This window comes from Ranitomeya variabilis, chromosome 8, assembly GCF_051348905.1.
Source record: "Ranitomeya variabilis isolate aRanVar5 chromosome 8, aRanVar5.hap1, whole genome shotgun sequence".
NCBI classification, from domain to species: domain Eukaryota; kingdom Metazoa; phylum Chordata; class Amphibia; order Anura; family Dendrobatidae; genus Ranitomeya; species Ranitomeya variabilis.
In genome coordinates, this window is record NC_135239.1 from 41,321,503 (window position 1) to 41,341,856 (window position 20,354).

Genomic DNA, 20,354 nt, shown 5'->3' on the forward strand with positions numbered 1-20,354 from the left:
GTGAGATTTTGGAACTCGTTGCCATTGACTCGGATGGCTTTCCTAAATATAATATAACTTACAGGTGCTAGATTCTATGATAGAACGTTGATCCAGGGATCTAGTTTGACGAATGGGGAGTTGGGAAAAGTTATCTGCCTCATGGAGTGTTTGCTTTCCTCTGGGTCAGCATTTTAATTGTAGAATTAATGGTGCTGTGTAAATGAACGGTCATTGATAGAACTCTGCGGCCATTGCTCTCCTTATTGAGACGACACCTACGCCGTGATCGCGGGTAACGGAGCCCGATGAGCCGTAAGATCAAAATGCCCCGTGGACATAGAGATCTGTCATGTAGCTTTCCATGAAAAATGGTAAAGGCGTTGTTTCCTGGTAAATACACAGACGTGTTCCAGTCCAGAGAGCTGGCTGAATCCAACTAGCGGCAATCTGAAATGTTACATGGTGCCACAGTGTCCTATCGCAGCCGGATCATTACGTGTGTGCTATACATGTGTGCAGGGCGAGATTTTATGTTGTAGCCCCTGAAAAAATTTGCCATAGTGGAAAGTTTGATTTGTATTTTCAAGTGAAGTGATGGCTGCTCACTATTGTACTGATCTGGCGGTCATGTTAGTAGGATGTGTAGTCACTATAGGCCGCTATTAAAGGGTTTCTCACCTTTACAATATTGTTGCCCCATAGAGCTGCAGAGGTCTACAATAAGTTGTCCCAACACTGCACAGGATGGCATGTACCAGCAGTGTATGAAGAGTGATCATTACTGCATTTCCCCTCTGCTGATGAATGGCAAATTAGCTTTATTGGGGATAAATGTAAGGTCATGCACTTGGGTAGAAGTAATAAGATGTATAACTATGTGCTTAATTCTAAAACTCTGGGCAAAACCGTCAATGAAAAGGACCTGGGTGTATGGGTGGATGACAAACTCATATTCAGTGGCCAGTGTCAGGCAGCTGCTACAAAGGCAAATAAAATAATGGGATGCATTAAAAGAGGCATAGATGCTCATGAGGAGAACATAATTTTACCTCTATACAAGTCACTAGTGCGACCACACTTAGAATACTGTGTACAGTTCTGGTCTCCGGTGTATAAGAAAGACATAGCTGAACTGGAGCGGGTGCAGAGAAGAGTGACCATGGTTATTAGAGGACTGGGGGGTCTGCAATACCAAGATAGGTTATTACACTTGGGGCTATTTAGTTTGGAGAAACGAAGGCTAAGGGGTGATCTTATGTTAATGTATAAATATATGAGGGGAAGGTACAAAGACCTTTCTGATGATCTTTTTAATCATAGACCTGAGACAGGGACAAGGGGGCATCCTCTACGTCTGGAGGAAAGAAGGTTTAAGCATAATAACAGACGCGGATTCTTTCCTGTAAGAGCAGTGAGACTATGGAACTCTCTGCCGTATGATGTTGTAATGAGTGACTCATTACTTACATTTAAGAGGGGACTGGATACCTTTCTGGAAAAGTATAATGTTACAGGGTATATACACTAGATTCCTTGATAGGGTGTTGATCCAGGGAACAAATCTGATTGCCGTATGTGGGGTCGGGAAGGAATTTTTTTCCCCAGTGTGGAGCTTACTCTTTGCCACATGTTTTTTTTTTTGCCTTCCTCTGGATCAACATGTTAGGGCATGTTAGGTTAGGCTATGGGTTGAACTAGATGGACTTAAAGTCTTCCTTCAACCTTAATAACTATGTTACTGGTCTGACATAGGAGGCATCTAATTAAAGGAAAAAATCTGCCAAATAACATTTTTTGGTGCATAAATGCCTTTTTTTCTGGAAAATGGCCTTATCACCAGCAGGTGGCGCTGCAAGCTTATATTTCGCAGTCAGTGATGAAAAAGGCGGCTGGGGGGGTTTACCTATAGGAGTCGCTTTTATATTTTTGTATTCTGTACATTTGCACAGGAGTTGTATATACATGGGTATAGTCAGATATTATATACACAGGATATGGACTGGTTGTGTCTGGGGCATAGCAAAGTGAGGTTTTTCTGACACTCCTCATTCTTTGCTATTTTTCTTAAATATTTTTTTCTATTTGATTATGTCCTAAATCCTCTCATAAACATATCCTAAACGCAAAATTAATATTTGTTATGTGTTTAGATTACCAATTTTTGGTTATGATATAATAAACTGCTGAGCTGTCCCATACAACATGAGGCTGGTGGAAATTTATAATAGGAATCTGCAGTGAAGAAGGTGGCGGGCGCCATTTCTGATTATTACTTATAGCTGGTGTTTTCCCCCTTAATTTTTGTCCATGAAGCCATTTTATTGCTGTATGTATGGCCGCCTCTTCATTACAAACACTGACTTTTTGGGGATTGTGACATGCTCCTTCTCAAGGCTGGCGATCCCAGCTCCTTCACCCTCCCCACCGAGCGGCCTTTTAAGTTTGTGACTTGACCTAAAAGTTTATTATCATACATCTTTTTAATTCTTTAAGCCCAGGCGCTTGGCAATCATTTGCCAAAATATCCAACCCTTTCAGAACAGGTGCAAGGGGATGTATCATCAGAAAATGACCTATTTTTTTTTTATACGGTGTTTTTTTTAATCTTTAAATTAAATTATATGTGTGTAATATAAATATATATATATATATATATATATATATATATATATATATATATATATATATATATATATATATATATATATATATATATATATATAGTGTCTAACCAGATTGTGATACCACCATTTTTATAATCTGTTATTATTAAAGGTAATCTGTCACCATGTTTTTGCTACCCCCTTCTGAGAGCAGCAAGTAGAAGAGGCAGTGACCCTGATTCCAGCTATATATCATTTACTGGGCTGCTTGCTGTAACTTTGACAAAATCCCTGTTTTCTCTGCTGTAGATCTAGTAGTTCTCTAAATGCTGAGCTCTGCATAACCCCGCCCACACCACTGATTGGCAGCTTTCTGCCTATGCACAGTGAACACAGAAAGCAGCCAATCAGTGGCGGGGGTGTAGTTATACAGCGCTCATGAATATGGAGGACTACCTGGCAGGAGGTTTATTAGTCCTCGGGTGATGATCTCCTGCTGGTAAATCAGTGATTTTATCAAAACTACTGCAAGATGCCCAGTGAGTGAGACATCGCTGGAATCAGCGTCTCTGTCTCTACATTATGCTGCTCCCAGATTAGATGGCAGAAGCCAGGAGACGGATTCCCTTTTTAAAGACGCCCCTGATTCCATTTTTCTGCATGCTAGCATTTGCAGCTGAGCATATGTGCGGTCTCATGACTCGGTGTCTGGGGCTGATGGATGCAGCGCGGCTCTGTACTCGGCCATTTCTATCCGTCCCATAGACCATGAATGGAGCAGCACAACCCAGGCGCGACCACAGCAGAGCACGACCACGATGATGAGGAGCTGGGGGCCCTAGTGATTAGATGCAGCATGTGTCACCTATTCTGTGATTGATTTTATTTTATTTATTTATTTATTTTTTTTGATAATTATTACTTTTGTGTGAAAAGCCACTTTGTGCGTTTTCTCCATGGTATAATAAACCGTCTGCATTCAGTCTTCTGAGACCGTAAGACTCGGCCTCCGCACTCACAAGGAGCCGAACAATGAAACTAGTTCTTAGGTTAAATTTAGAAACCAATTTCGTTACCTTTGACCCGAAGCAATTTTCCTCGTCCACTTGAGTTTTCAGGTCTGTGTCATCGCAGTCAATGCGTTTAGTCACTCGGATGAATGGAGTTCAGTTCTCATAATTACTATGAAACCTATTACTGCACAATGGCGCTAATGTGTTAATCTGTATGGATGTAATTCTGACTACTGATGTTATATTAAATTTTTTTTATTTTTTTTATTGCAGTATGAGAATGATGCTTTTACTTCCGTGGCGATGAGATGATCAGAGTTTTTCACTCACTGCGGAGAGGGAGAAAGCACTAATGGTGCCAGAAGAATGGACCTAATGAATGGCCAGTCGAGCATCACTGCTCTCACCACGAATGCTTCAGAGGTGAGGGACCACAAGATTTCCAAAAAATTAAGTTGCCCTGGGTTACAAATATGTGAATTCTGTATCCTAGTTATCTCCTGAAAACTCTGAGATTTCCTGGTACTGTTCATCTGACTACAATTTTTTTTTTCTTTCTTGCAGAAAAGCAGTAGCTCAGAATCGCTGAGCGACAAAGACTCTGCTGCCCTGAAGAAAAGTTTTGATGCCGTCGTGTTTGACGTCCTCATGGTCACTCCAGAGGAATATGCTGTAAGATGTCCGCCTCTGTCTGTAAAGAAAAAACTCTTTAGTGAATATCCAGCAGCCGGCATTCTAAAATAACACCGTAAACTTGACTTGTCTCCAAACGATCCTGTTCAGACGCTGCCGGCAGTCGCCCCACTCTGTTTATTGGCCCCTTATAATCTGTGGTTACTCCCATCGCTGAGCGGTTAGGTCTGGAGGGCTTCACATGACCACAATCTGGCTGCAGCGATCACATACAGGCTTATTACGGGCCGGGGGGTTACACTGGGGCTTCTGCACTGGATCACCAATACTTTATTTTGCTATTTTATATTATTTTCTGCTGTTTTTTTTTTTTTTTTTTTTGCACATTCTCTTTTACAGGCTATGGACATCATTAAATGCAAAAATTATATATGTTAGTGGTTTCCTTTAGTAGACCACTAGATTTACGGCTGAAATTGCACATTTCTACATTCATTTTCAAACTCCAACATGCAGGTCGCAGCTTTCCCCTAATTTACGTTTTGTTTTGTTGGCGGTGTCTCTCTCTGTAATAGTCTAGATGTGAGATTTGTGTAGCCAGTATACTGCTGTCTTTATTAGCTTATATATCTTCTATCCTTCACATATTTCCTCTTCACGTGCTTTCTTTGTTGGTTTTCTCTGCCCTCCCAGAGACTTTACATGCTTTCTCCACTGTCCACAGTGTGGAGATGTGTAAACCTTCCCTGCTGCTGCCTCTAACACTACGAGAAGGAATAGGGAGAACAGAAGTCATAACTGAGCTGAGGATCCGATTGATTTTTTTGTTATCACTTTTGCAAAAGCATTCAGCTAGTAATAAGCAATAAACAGAGATTTGGGAACATATGAAATACATAAGTATAATGGTACGTACTTGAACATGTTCCCTTGACCTGCTGAGGTTATGTTTTGTCAACTCATCTGCATAGAACAGAAATATTATTTTTTTCTTCATTGAATAGCTGTCCATGTTGATGATGCAAAACATCCGCACCTTTACATTAGACCGCTTACATGGTGTTATGATTCGGGAATGCAGATTTTTGCTCCACCCCAGATATTATAACCGCCTCTGTCCTTGAAGCCTCTGTCCTGAAAAGTTGATTCCAAACATCTGGGACATTATGGGACAAGCATCAGCTTTCTTCTTGGCTAGCAATGCCTTTACTGCCATGAATCTGATTTTTGGCTTATTTCTGTACCATGGTGTCATGGACAGACGTAAGCCATGACCATAGACACATGTACATTTTTTGTGACGACTTGGATGAGTTGTCACTATCATTCTTTTGGAAGAAGTCTTCTCCATTTGTCTGATCTGAGGAGCTCTGCAGCCTTAGAAATGGCTTCATATCTGTAGCAATGACCTTTCCTGGACCAGAAAAGTGCTGCAGTGTAGTTGAGAAAAATCCGTTTTATAGATTTTTATTTTCTTGCAATTTAATATGTTAGGATATTTTGGGATTGTTCGGCCTTAGAATATGAAGTCATCCATATAATAATAAACAATGCGGCGCCACCACTGGTGAAGTGAAGTATTACATGGCGCCCATTAAAATCAATGGAGTGTGTAATATCGGGACAGGTAATCCTGATCTAGAAACTTTCATGGCCAGAGTAGTGCAGCAAAGATGTAAAAAAAAAATAAAAAAATCCTGCATCGCTCGATCGATGAAGAGGTTGTACAATGATGGAGAAGCCCTTTAAGTTGTGTGATCACAGATATGTTCATGTTTTAGCTTCTGACCTAAAGTTATGTGCGTTCTGCAAGGATCTGTTCATAATTTATCTAAATTCCCAGCGCCCGACTATAAACCTGTCAGACCCCAGAGAGAACACACAATCACCGCCGATCCCCCCCCAATACCAGTAGTAAGGGGTCCTCACATACTGGGCTGCTGGGTGCCGTGCTCTTTAGTCCTAATCCTCTGGGCTCTCTCTTGCAGGGTCAGATAACACTAATGGATATGCCGGTCTTTAAAGCCATTCAGCCAGAGGTGAGTAGTTCATGGAATAATTAACCTCTAGAAATGTTACGATTTTCCACCTTCTTAACTCTAAGATTGATGTTCGTTCCTTTCCTTATAAATTCTGGAAAAAATGCCTGTATTAAAGTATGTGGGTCCCTGAGCTCCTGATGTGCGTTTATCATCTAGAACAGGGCTAATATTTTAGTTTTGTTCCGTGTCTGGAGGAGTCTTCATGTACTGAGCTCTTGGTTTCCATAAGCCGCAGCTAATCCTCCTTCTGATTCAAGATGAAACCTTACACTCGGTGTTTGCATTTATCCCCTCTCGTTTTTCACTGGGATTATACAATTTATTTTTCATAGCCTTCCCAAACCCCCCGTCCCCCCCCCCCCCCCCCCCTCGTAATACATAAAATCCCTCTTAGCACAATTCTCTGATTCTTCACCATCTTGTTTTTCCTGGTGCTATTTTTCTGTTAAATGAGTTTTCTTAGGTTTCCTGGGGTCTCATAAAATGTCCCTGTAGCACGGAAAGTACTGTGATATGCAGAAAGTAAAAATTCTGAGGCTACATTGGTACCTGTAGGAAAATGGTGGACACCCAGACAGGAAGTCAGTTCACATTGCAAAATATACAAATGGACTCTTCAGAGAAGGGGGGTATCAATCCTAAAAAAATCAATATTGATGCTTAAACGAGCCTTGCCATATGACTTGGGGTAAGAAGCCAAATCGGACATTTTCATTTGCAGACCCGTGTTTCGGGTGTTTGCTCCTCATGAGAGCAAAGCAAGAGCGTCTTGAGATGGATAAAGGAGAGGCCTCTGACTGGGACTGTTAATGGATTGTTTACCCCCAAAAGGCAGCACTAGAGGTCAAGTTTTTTCTTTCTGACAAGGATATTTACATATTTAATTACCAGAGTAGCATCACATGGCCTATAAGTCTCTTTACACCGGCTTGACAACATCTCCAGAAGAATAAACGTTCCCTCAAAACCCAAGACGTCTTACATAGCCAAATCAGATTTGTTGCTTTGCACTAATGAGTCAAACACCCCGAAGCATGTCTGCACATAGAGTATGTGGTTTGGCTTCTAATCCTAAGTCATGTGGCAAAGCTTGATAAAGGGTCTTTAGGATTGCTATCCCCATTTCCCAGAGGAGCATTGTGTGGCTTAGATGTCTCCTTATGACCGCTTGGCATTCTACAGAAGGAGAAGCTTGACCCCTTTCAGGAGCATGCGGCTCCATTTCGTCCCCAGTCGGCACTCCACAGAGGAGACCATGCATGTTGCTCTGTCCAATGAAGATTATGGATGTTGTGACAAAGCCTTGCACTTTACAACTACCATAAATGATAGTGGTGAAAACCACATGTAGAAGGAAAAGAGGACCAGCTCACCCTTTCGAAGAACAATCCGCACAGAAGCCCACGTTAGACGCAACTGTTCAGCACTCACTATATTTAGGAGAAGGAAGGATCCAGCTTCCGATTCAGGGATGTGTAAAACAAATTCAAAAATTAAAAATATTTGACAAATGGACTTGGGTGTCTCCTCACCAGACGCATTTCGGGTGCAGCCTGCCAAACCAAGTTAGTGCTCGAAACGTATCTGGTGATGAGACCCCGAAGTTCTCCCCTCACACCTTAGATTGGTGCATTTGTTCATCTTGTCAAAATTTTTAACTTTTTGCCAATAAAGGAATTCATTTTACATAAACCTGGATCGGAAGCTGTATCCTTCTCCCCGACATGGACAATACCTGTGAGCAGCCACCACGGACGAGCATTTCAGTGTACATATATTTGAAGACCACAAAAAGATGAATTTCTCCTGTAAGCGGTCATCATCTATACCACATCACCCCCTGACCATGAATCGCGAGGTGTCCTCTCCTGACCAGACTTTCCATTATTCCGTGGCTACTATTGTCATCCAGGACTTATTCTCCGACCTCTCACAATCCTCCCCGTGGTGCGTAGGGGAAGCGTGCCTGATCCTTCCACCAGTCTACCCAGCTGCTCACTTGTGCGAGGACAATAAAATTCAACATTTATGTCACCATGTGGCTGAACCCTTAATGGAGGGTCATTTTGTATTTTTGTGGCAATTACACAATGTCCTTCTTTTTCTCGCTTGTGATTTTAGATCATTGTAGGTTATAATCACTGTCATCGAAGCAAGACAATTTAGAGGGATTGTCCACCCTTTCATATTTTGTCAAGGGCCCGAGTGTGCAGTGAAAAATAAAAACCACATGCTTACCTACTGATCCCCTTCCCTGGTCGTTTCTTTCTACAAATACCAGGATCTCATCTTCCAGTATTGGCCTGTAATCCCAGTAGCCTCAGTGGTAACCACTGTGTGGGAGGGTTTTGGTGCAGTTCCTATTTGACATAATCGATGGCAGTGACTTCCATCAATTATAGGCTTCAATGTTAAAAAGCTGTCCCGCCATAATTTTTAACCACTAATCCCTTCTAATATATATTTTTCTTAATATGTAAATGAGCTGTTAAGATCTATGGGCCGGACATAGATCTCGCAGAGAATCTGCCCCCAGGGAATATTTTAAATGAAAGGGACAGTTACCAGCGTGAGGCATATAATGACTGACACTCTGCTCTCCTGGTCTTACACTGGTAACTGTCCCTTTCATGTAAAATAATCCCTGGGGCAGATTCTCAGGGAGATCTATGTCCGACCCAACTAATCAGTGTGTCATTTTACTCAGCTTTCCATGACCTACATGCCTTAGAAGGGTTGATAAATAAACCGTTTTAACTTTTTTTTTTTTATTTGTCTTTAGGAATTATCAAGCTGCGGATGGAATAAAAAAGAAAAATACAGTTCTGCACCAAATGCTGTGGCCTTCACCAGACGATTTAACCACGTGAGTCACTGACTTTTTTTGACATCTCTCTATATGACGAAATCCAATCTGTATATTTTGCGAATTCCATACAGTTATAAATGCTTTAAGTGAATTCTAATTTCTGAAGCTCACTCAATAAAAGATGTAGTAGGAGTCCATACATTGTTAGTAGTGGTGATCACTATCAATGAGTGATAATTTATTGTAATAAATATGAATCTAACAACCGTCCATGTCAGACATATAACAGAATTTATATTACACAAGTCACAGAAGGCAAAGTTTTATGTCCTAGCGGAAAACTCTTTAAAATTAAATAACCTGGGCTGCTAAAGGATTATTTTTTTTTAGTAGTCAGACTTCATTTTTGCAGTAAGGAAATTACCATTCCTGTTTCCAAGTTTTCTTTCTTTATAGAAATAACATTCATTATTTAGCTTCAACTTTCCCTACATTTTATGCGGTAATATGAAGGTTGTGCTATACAGCTCCTTAGACTTGGAGGTGGGGGGGGAGTTATTGGAAATATTTTTGATGAAAAATTGCAGACCATTTCCAGTCCCGTCTGTGACGTTGGTACCATTAAGAGAGCATTCTTGTCGGATCTGTGTCCTAGGGAGTAATGAATGCAATATTTTCTCTGCACGGTCTAGAAGTTGCTTTTGATTCTGCAACCGTCTGCATATTGGCTGATTCTCGCCTGATGGGATCCGATCACACAGTTGTGGTTGTTTTTACTAAATAAAAAGTGTTTTTCTATCCTTTTCTCTATCTGCAAATGGGCTGTTCACACACGGGCCTGTGTCGGGGGGCTGGGCCTGGTGTCGGGTGCTGGGGGCCTGGTGTCGGGTGCTGGGGGCCTGGTGTCGGGGACTAAAAGGCAGGTAGTTAGCAACTTGTTGGTAAGTTTTTGGCCCATAGCCAGAAACATTTTGAAGTCCCAGTTAACCCTGTTGAAATCTGTTATGATGATAGTGCAACATTAAATTAAAAATGCCTAAAATCCAAACTTAAATGCCATAACAATAAATAGTTTTCAAAATATATACCGTATTCAAAAATTGATTTTAACATGTTATGAGCTTTTTTAACATTGGAGAACCCCTTTAACCATTCAGACCACCATACCCTGTTAAGCAGTGGGTGTATTTCAATACTGGGGTCCATACTAGTGATGAGCCAATATACTCGTTACTCGAGATTTCTCGAGCACGCTCGGGTGTCCTCCGAGTATTTTTTTTAGTGCTTCGAGATTTAGTTTTTTTTCGCTGCAGCTGAATGATTGACAGCTACTAGCCTGCTTGATTACATGTGGGGATTCCCTAGCAACCAGGCAACCCCCACATGTACTTATGCTGGCTAACAGATGTAAATCATTCAGCTGCGGCAAGAAAAACTAAATCTCCGAGCACTAAAAAATACTCGGAGGACACCTGAGCATGCTCGAGAAATCTCGAGTAACGAGTATATTCACTCATCACTATTCCGTAGTTCTGTGTACGGCTGACTAGTCCTTCTGTGAAAGGATCTTTCGCCTTCACCCCGGTCCGTGCCCGTCTGTCGGATGGTGTCAGAAACCTTGTGTTGAAAGAACTCGTTGGACCCCAGTGAATTACCATACCGGCGTGTCACACTTGCGCTTCCTTAAATCCGTATTTTTCCTTTTCCTGTTTTCCGCAGGTGAGCTTCTGGGTTGTGAGAGAGATCCTTCACGCACAAACACTAAAGATTCGTGCCGAGGTTTTGAGCCATTACATAAAAACTGCCAAGGTGAGAGATGCCCGCAGTGTTTTCCTTCCGCCTTGGCGTTGAGTATAAGATGCGGGCACCACCGCGTCCTTACACTGCTCACACCCCAGGATAAATATTTATTCCTGACACTTTATTTGGCAGCTCCTCTCGGACTCCATTAAATGCTTCCAGGCGCCCTGTGAGTCCATCAACTCTCCCAGTATATTCCTGGAAGTTTGTGGAAAGAGGCTTTGTAGCGCAATTCCCAGAGCGAAGATTCAGACATTGATGAATGTGATGGCAGCCATTGCTTCCAACACTTAAAAGCGCCTGAAAGAAAAAAAAATCACTCTTGGGGCTGGTTCACAACGCGTTTTCAGCCATCATACCATCTCCTGATGGGGACCTCCAACAACAGACCCACCATAAAGACTTATCACAACACAAGGTGCCCAATAAATAGTACCGCACACTCCGTTACCAAAAAATAACACGTTTACTTCACTTTGAAAGGGAGGTAGGAGACATGATGGCGTTTATCCATACAATCTCCTTCAAGTCTACTCACTGCAATGATCTGCTGCACCATTAGCGCTCCTCCAAAATGAAATGTATGGGTTAACAGACGTCACGTTTTTGCTGCAAAAATTCAGCATTTTACCATCCCAACAAAATGAATGAGATTCCTTAAACCCCATGCACGCGGCTTATAGTCTCTTTTTCTGCTGCAACGCGGACACGTGCCCATATACCGTAGCTAATGTTCTGCAGATGGTAATTCCAGATTCCGCTCTACTTTTCCTCATTGAACTCAATGGACAAAAATGATGGCAAAACTGCAAAGTATAGAGCAAAAAAAAAAAAAGTAAAAAACAATGCAAAAAGGGAGAAACTGTAAAGTGTATATGTCCTATGTCCACAGAAGCTATATGAGCTGAACAACCTGCACGCATTAATGGCCGTGGTGTCCGGTTTACAGAGTGCGCCAATCTTCCGACTCACCAAGACGTGGGCAGTAAGTAGTATAGAGATACATATTTTTCATTGCTTTTCACGCTTCTAGCAACAGGCATCACTTATTCTTTGCAGGTGTTTGGAGGTTTCTGTTTTCTTTTTTGTTTGTTAGACTAATTGTCATTTTAATTTTTATTTCATATATCAATTGTACATACGATAATAAGAAACTTTGTATCTCATCGACTTCTGGATTTATCTTTTGACTCTCAATTCATGGGTAAATCCTGTAAAATTACTGAGATAGGAGATGGCAATTGGAGCTTCTAAAATTCTATGGAGGAGAGAGGTGCCAGAGGCAGAGACAGACCTTCTGCTGCAAGGTCTCCATAGAACTTAGTGAGCACCAACTGTCATCCCCGATCTCTGGAATGGGAAAATCTGTATTCACTAAAGACAGATTATTTATTTTTTTTAATCCACGGATTGAGAATTAATAATCAGTCCAGCGGGAGATAGGAGTGGATTTATCTAGTGGTCTCTAGTTGCCGATTCTTCTGCTGTTGCTAAACTACAACTCCCAGCATGTCCTCTAGCTCCGGGTTATGGTCAAAGTTGTATTTTTGCAACAGCTGGAGAACCAGCAATCAATAAGCGAAGGGATGAAGTGAGATTTTGCGCCATCACATGGATTCATCCCCGCTCGCTTCTGTTTGCACCTTCTGGTGATGGAGTTTGCGTTGAGGAATGGTGTTGTCTGTGGTCGGGCTCCTGTCACTCCTGGGATGTGAGAAGAGTTCATGGACTGGTGTTAATCTGTTAGACATGTTGTGCGGGCCCGTGTGTCTGCAAGGAGGATTGCCTAGTCCGGGGATACAGTGACAGCCATACTGTAGATAGGTGAAGGAGCAGCTCACTAAAGACTGGGAACGAGACAAGTGACGGATGGAGTCATCTCTGGTGGAAGATGCAATGGAAAGCGATTCAATTACTCGAGGGCGAAAGAGATGTCAATAGCCGGGAGACAGGGCTGTGCAAATTGGGAGGGTGAAAGACAGGTCTAATGGGAACCATCTGCATGGGATGGGACCTCAGAAGTCGGATCATGAACAGTCAGTGCTGGGTAGGCGGCCATTGCACAGTGGACGCACATGTTACAGCCAGGACGCTGGTGATCAAATGGTTAATTTATGGGGTTCAGTGGTCTCAAGAAACGGCTATACAAGGTTTACGTGGCATTGTTTTAGAGCTGGACTGTGTGCATGGAGTCTGAACGGTAGCGTAGGACTGTACACTTTGCCTGTCTGGCTGGCCCACGGATCGATCCATCGTTTGCCTGTGTGGCTGGCTGATGGATCAATCCATAGATTGCCTGCCTGCTTGTCTGGCTGACGGAATAGATCCATCAATTGCCTGCCTGTCTGGCTGACCGACTTATCGATCCATCCATTGCCTGCTTGTCTAGCTGACTGACGGATCGAACCGATGGCTTGCCTGTTTGTCTGGCTGACTGGATCGATCCATCGATTGCCTGCTTGTCTGGCTGACGGGATCAAGCCTTCGATTGCCTGCCTGTCAGGCTGACTGGATCGATCCATCAATTGCCTGCCTGTCAGGCTGACTGGATCGATCCATCGATTGCCTTCCTGCCTGACCGGATCGATCCATCGATTGCCTGCCTGGCTGACTGGATCGATCGCATGTCTGGCCGATCAATATTTGGTAATATAAATCATGCAAAGTTTCCAATTAAAACAAGACCTAAGGAAGAATTCACTTATAAAGCTTATATACAACTCCTTTTGATTAAAATGCTTGTCCACTCCTATAATATTGATGACCTGTCCTTAAGATACATCCTCAATGTAAGGTTAGTGGGAATCCGATTGATCCGATGTTATTAGGTTCTGGTGGCTAATCCTACATGGGCTCTGATCTGCAGTTCTCGGCAGCGGCCGCTACATATCTGAGCAGGCCGGCTGTATTCGATCTGTTCAATGATCACGCCCCCAAATGTATATTAATGACGTATCTGAAAGAGGTCGTCGGTATTAAATGCCCGGACCACCCCTATATTTACATGTTTGATATTGTATTTTTTTTCCTTTTCCAACACTGATAAAATACATAAATTGTAATAAAACTACAAATTAAGTTGCACATGACTGTGTGTTTGTTCTTCCTCTGGCATAGCTGTTGATTTCCTGGTATCTTATTTACAGTCCTTTATTTTTTAGGGGTTATTAATCCCAGAAGTGAATATCTTCTGTCACCCTGCCGTGATGAATGGTCATTGCTACTGGATATGCGCATAATCTCCGTTATTGTCCTGTGTGAGAACATCTGTAATCTCACTCATTTCTTCTTCTTTGGCTTGTAGTTGTTGTTTTTTTTTTGTTTTTTTTTCCAGTCGTCCAAGTGTGTAAAGCTCTCGTTCCCTGAGACCAGTAATCCAGGAGAATATTGGGTCCGGGCCCCGGTAAATCCCAAGTGTTTTTGTAGTGTGGTCTGGGTTTTCTTGCGGTGGCTTCCAGGTTTGGAGGACCTGAAGAGCTCACTTTTGTTAAGTCCTGACTATGTTATACATTTATTTTTATTTATTTATTTTTTCTGGAGTTAACTTTACCCCAAGGGGCGATAGCAGCCAAACTGTCTCAACGAAAGCCTTTAATTGGGTGTTTTCCCTAATGCTTCGGCCAGCTGCTGCGTATGAGTAGCTTCTTTTCAGGCCGGGTTTGATTGGCATTTGCAACGACGAAACGCGACGTGACTAAAAACAGCTGGTTCTTTTTTTATTTTTCTCTTTCTTTCTTTTACTCCTTGTAAAATCAAGGCTTGCACCAAATCTCCGGTAGCTATGTGCCTGCAGGAATTGTGTCTATATGGATGCTTAATTATCCCTTGTTTTTCCTAAATCCTGATGAATATAGTGTCTGTATGGACTCTGCACAGACCCGCTCATATAAAGCAGAATTATTTGACACTCCAGAAGATAAATTTTATTTACTTATCTAAATGTGTCAGTACTACTCTGGTGTGAGTAAAGCCATGGCTGTTTTTGTATGAGATACCAAAAAAGGATCTTTTTGTTCCAGAAATGGCCCTAAGGTAGCTGTACACATTTCAGCAGCATCAACCAATCATCTAATGCCTTTGAGGTGCCCTGATTTTTTTTCCTAACAGCAAATGTTGGGGGAATTGTGTCAAGACTGCCATACATAAGATCATGAGATAGCGGCCTTCTGAATGTTTATTCAGCAGACGGCTATCCTGGCTCCCCCGAGACACGTGAGTGCTCGGCTTGGCTGAGCGTTCATGTGTTTTCAACTGGAAGAGAAAGCTCCTGCCAGACACATCTCTAGACAGAGGCTTATCTCCTTCATGTCCCAATATGGTGTTTTTTTTTCTTCCTGGAAATAAAACGCACATCCCATTGCAAAATCAGGCTGAGGTATACAAAGCTTTGCATGAGGAAGGTCCAGCAATAGAAGGTCCAGCAATAGAAGGTCCAGCAATAGAAGGTCCAGCAATAGAAGGTCCAGCAATAGAAGGTCCAGCAATAGAAGGTCCAGCAATAGAAGGTCCAGCAATAGAAGGTCCAGCAATAGAAGGTCCAGCAATAGAAGGTCCAGCAATAGAAGGTCCGTCAATAGAAGGTCCCAGATATCCCCTTTGTGTCTCTGGGATTGCTTCGAGGAAAGAGAAAAGAAAAATGACCACTGGTGTAATAAAGCTGTCTTACTTCTGTATATAAGGTCCGTGTCCCGAGGTGATTCTCAAGATGAGAAGCATGTACCCTTTATGTGCCAGAGTCCTTGTTCAACTACACTTGTGCTGTGTTCTCAGAGGCGTAATGTTTAGCTCTGGACATTGTAATGATTCTTTTTATTGTTTTTCCTGTTTAAAAATTTCAATAAATATATTTACTGAAAAAAAAAACAAAAAACGGTCTTACAATTCTTAGTTCCTATGTCCTGATTTTTAAGGCTTGAAGCGTTCAACCCCCAATTCCAAATAATTTGGGATGGTGAAGTAAACATCAGACCAATTGCTGGAGTTTTGGGAGAGGAATCTTGACCCATTCCTGTCTGATGTCGGATTCTCGCTGCTCCACAGTCCGGGGGTCGTCTTTGCCAGATTTTACGTTTCATAATACGCCAAATATTTTCTATTGGTGAAAGGGTCTGGACTGCAGGTGGCCGGTTCATCACCCGAACTCTTCTTCACGGCTTAATGCTGTTGCGATGGATGCAGTATGTGGTTCAACATAGTCTTGCAGAAATGTGCAAGGACTTCCCTGAAATAGACATTATCAAGATGGAGCATATGTTCTAAAATCTCTATGTAATGCTCAGCACTGATGGCACCTTCCACGAGGTGTACTGTACCCATGCCATAGGCACTAATGCAGCCCCGTACCATCAGAGATGCAGGAACCGTGCGCCGATAACAAGCTGGATGGTCCCTCTCCTTTACATTCACAGGAAACTCTGTTCATGATTTCCATAAAGAATTTCACATTTTGATTTCTCTGACCACAGATCAGTTTTCTATTTTGCCTCCGTCCATTTTAAATGAGCTGTGGCCCCCCAAAAAAGATGCTTTTCTGGATTGTTGGTGTACGACTTTAACTTGCATTTGTGGATTTCTGAAAGTATTCCTGAGCCCTTGCAGTGATTTACACAACCAAATCATGCCTGTTATTAATGCAGTGCCGCCGGAGGACCAGTAGATCACGACCGTCCAGTTTTGATCATCGGCCTTGTGCACATGAATTTCTCCAGAATCACTGAATCTTTTGACATTATGTATTTAAAATGGCCGGCTACTCCAAAGTTTTTGCAATTTGTATGTTGAGGAACTTTTTTTTTAAATTGTTCCACGATATTTCCTCTGACCACCTTTGCTTGTGAGACTCTGCCTCTCTAACGTTTTTTTTTTTTTTTCTTCTAAATGGACCCTCTGTTTTTTATTAGTATCACTTATTTTTCCAGCCTTTTGTTAACCCTGTCCTAACTATTTTTGAGACGTGTTGCTGCCATCAGTTTCTGAATTTTTATTTTTATTTCTAATGAAATGGAAGAATGTCTAATGTTAAACCACCTGATCTGTATGCTTTTCTGGTGTGAATAAAATATGGCAGTAAAAGATTTCCAAATCGCAGCAGTTTTTTCAGTCCATTTTTCTCAGCTTCCCACCTTTTTGGGAGTTGGTGTTGTACGTGTAAAAGTCTGAAGAGCAGCCCATGCCTCATACAGGAGTACTGAGACTAAGAAGCTGTTTGTACGCGGCGTAACCCGCACTATCGAGAACTCCCCATGGTCATGCAATAATTGCATTTTTGTAGTAATTACCAAGATCTGGTAATAATTAAATCTTCCAGTCCTTCAGTAGTCTGGTTATCAGTGTCTTGAATGTCACTTCTTCATGTTTTATGTCTGTAGATATTCGGCTATGTTTCTGCCTCTTTAAAAGGGGTTTTTGGATCTACCAAAGGGCGATCCAGGGGAATAAAGTGTCATAAGACTTTTACTATAAGTCTACTACATTCCCTTCCATTACGCAATGCCCTCTACCGGTCTTTGTTTACTTGCTGACATCACATCGCTACAGGTGACCGCTGCCAACAATCGCTGTCGTCAGCAGTCGGCGAGTGATGACTTGACGTCAGAGAAGCAGTAAGTTAACAAAGATCGTTGCGGAGCATTGGGGGGTGTAAACGGTAAGTAATCCTTATGGCGTTTTCCATCCATGGCCATTTTTGGGGGGATTGATCGTAGACAAACCCCTTTAATGTTCTAAATTGAATTAAATCTGCTTTGATTTGTCAGATATAAGGAGTATTATTACGTCTTGGTCATTAGACATTAGTACGGCCCACACTTATTTATTTATTTATTTTTATTGGTGATTTTCTCCTAGTACCGAGGAGGAGGCACATTTCCGTGTTTAGTCTAGCCGCCATATTTCTAGCTAATGATGTTTGCCTTTCAGCTACTGAGTCGGAAAGACAAGACGACCTTCGAGAAGCTGGAGTACGTCGTCAGTAAGGAAGATAATTACATACGGCTCAGAGACTACATCAATAGCTTGAAGATGACTCCTTGTATCCCCTACTTGGGTAAGCGGCTGCTGATCTCGTCAGTTCTTGTGGAAGCAATGAGTGTATCCCGAAATCTAAATGCGGCAAATGAGATTGACGGCATGTGATCTGGGGCAGCGGGATGGGGAAATGGTAGTCGGCGGCGGTCAGTGCAAGCCATGGTATAGCCGCTGTCATGTCCATACATTCATGTATTGCACATACTCGTAGTTATCAGAACTTTCATTATAATTACTGAATCTTCCTAATATACTGTTTCTTTTTTAATACCAAATTATAATAATTTATTGACTTTTACCCCCAAAGTTTAAGTTCCTTAAGACTGTCACACTGTTGGATTTCTGGTGACTTTCTGGATACTTCAGTGTAGGTGTCGCAATAACCTCCCCCACATACACCCGCCCCAACAACAATAATGTGCCAATGACCTTTTCTCACCATTTTGCCCCATGTGGAACCCCCCATTCAAAACTACAACTTGCAGTGAAAAAAAATTACCAAGCCTCGTGCGGCTATGTCAGTGGAAAAATAAAGAAAGTTATGACTCTTGGAAGATGGGAAGGAAAAAATGAAAGGGCGAAACGAGAAATGGCCAAGTAATTAAGACGACTATAAATGATGGTAAAAGTCTTGGATTGCCGGACCTCTCCTGAAGGAGGGTTTTACCTATTGTGACTGGTGGTTGTAAGAGCTACATGGCTGATAACGGTGGGAGTTCTAGATTTCCAAAATCTAGAGAGAGACCATTGGGAAACAACTATGTTTTGTTTTTCCTCGATTTTCTGTTTTTGGTCAGTGGTATATTTCGAGTGTTGTGTATTTTTAGACTAACAGCTATCCCCAGTAATGCAGCCCTCCTCGGTGCTAAATCCCTGGCAAACTCCTCGGTGGCCGGCTGGATTTCGCCTTTTCTTGCCGTCAGAGTAATTGGTGTTTCTCGGTTTGCAGTGTCCTAGGACTCCCCTGGCTCCCGGATCAGATATCATTTTTGGTGTAGATCGGGGTCAGAGGAGAGGTCCGTTTCGTGCCGACTGCCTCTGCAGAACCTCTTTCCCTGAAGGCTCTAGGAGTGCACGGTTCTCCGTAGGTCAAAGCTCAGGCACAATCTCTGAGGAGGTCATAAAGTTGGGCAATTCACAGAAGTTTTATACCTAAAAATATCTTCTTCATTCGAGCACTACGGTTCCCTCTTCTACTGATTTTCACTAGTCATAATAAGAGCTTCGTGGCTCCGACACAAGATGAGACCATCGGATCGTATTCCCTTTCCAGCTGGATTCTGGCTGTTTTTTTGTATTTTCCTCTTTCTATATTCCACTGACCAATGCCTGACATTGTATCCTCTCTAAAACCTGTAAAGCACAAGGGTTAATGTTAATGGTCCCTGGTATTTGGCCAAGTGTTGTGTAAGATGATAATTGATTACTAGGAATCGTCAGTGATTAATGTGGAATATCTGTGGTGGAAGCTCGTCCCTCAAGAGTTGGAAGTTCGCTGCTTTTTGGAAAGGAAATCTCCCCGTCTGCAATATAAATTAGAGTAAAATTCTGATTCAAACTTTTTTTTTTTCTTCATTTTTGGCAATTTATTGTGCTTCTACAATCTTAATGCCCTGTGACGAAGCGCTTTCCATGTAACCGGAGAGCCGACGTGCACAGGGCGTCCACTTGTGTACAACATAATGAAATCTGCAATGGTATTTTTTTTTTTTTTTTTTTTTTTTTAATATAATATATATATCTCCTTTTCTCCAGAGAGAATAGCCTGGAAAATATTTTTGATTTACTGCACAGCCTCAAAATAATTAAAATAAAAAAAAATTGATGCTTCTGCAGTTCAAGGGGCATCTGTTCATACTTTCTGACAAAAGAGAGGAAACTTTGAGCAATGATCGAGTTTGCATCATCGACTTCTGAAATACGAAGGTCCGTCCCCAAGGACATGATAGTAATTCAGGTCCATCTGAATGCATGAAGTGTTTCTGCCGTCCTGCATCATTACCGCATATGTATCTGTGCAGCTGTGGACCGCTCTTGAATGCAGAAGATGTTAGCCCCCAACTCTTCTGAGAAGTTGTTAGGCCCCAACTTTTCTGAGAATATTTTTTTCTTCTCTTTGAAAAAGTGAAGGCTGAGTTTATGGATGTCATATGCTTAATTATAGAGTTAGCTACTTTTTGAGGCTGGACGGAGTTACCCTGAGGTTTTTACATGTGGTCTTGGGTGAATAAATGATTTGCAGATTACCCCCAGTAGGGTATGCCATCACTTTATGATCAATAGAAGCCTGGTCTCTGGGGGGGGGGTCCCAGAAGTTTTAAGCTCAACTTTCTAGTAGTATTAAGGGAAAAGGAAAGCTTGGCACTGTCAAAACATAAGACATTGTAGTTGTTGAACTGAATCTCCGTTTATTGTATCTGCTTGTGAATAAAAGTGCGAAAAGTCC

The 20,354-nt window shown here is 42.0% G+C and overlaps 1 protein-coding gene across 8 annotated transcripts in view; it reads left to right on the top strand.

The window, feature by feature from the left end:
* The window catches only part of RALGPS2 (Ral GEF with PH domain and SH3 binding motif 2), a 115,871-nt gene that overhangs the window by 44,595 nt on the left and 50,922 nt on the right, over nucleotides 1–20,354 (top strand). For all 8 annotated transcript variants that reach the window (XM_077276337.1, XM_077276342.1, XM_077276340.1 and 5 more), the window contains exons 2-8: nucleotides 3,872–4,021; nucleotides 4,163–4,270; nucleotides 6,220–6,270; nucleotides 9,056–9,139; nucleotides 10,802–10,891; nucleotides 11,775–11,867; nucleotides 17,801–17,927. In XM_077276337.1, the coding sequence (XP_077132452.1) occupies nucleotides 3,965–4,021; nucleotides 4,163–4,270; nucleotides 6,220–6,270; nucleotides 9,056–9,139; nucleotides 10,802–10,891; nucleotides 11,775–11,867; nucleotides 17,801–17,927 (610 nt within the window). In that variant the 5' untranslated portion in view covers nucleotides 3,872–3,964. The remainder of the gene's footprint in view (nucleotides 1–3,871; nucleotides 4,022–4,162; nucleotides 4,271–6,219; nucleotides 6,271–9,055; nucleotides 9,140–10,801; nucleotides 10,892–11,774; nucleotides 11,868–17,800; nucleotides 17,928–20,354) is intronic.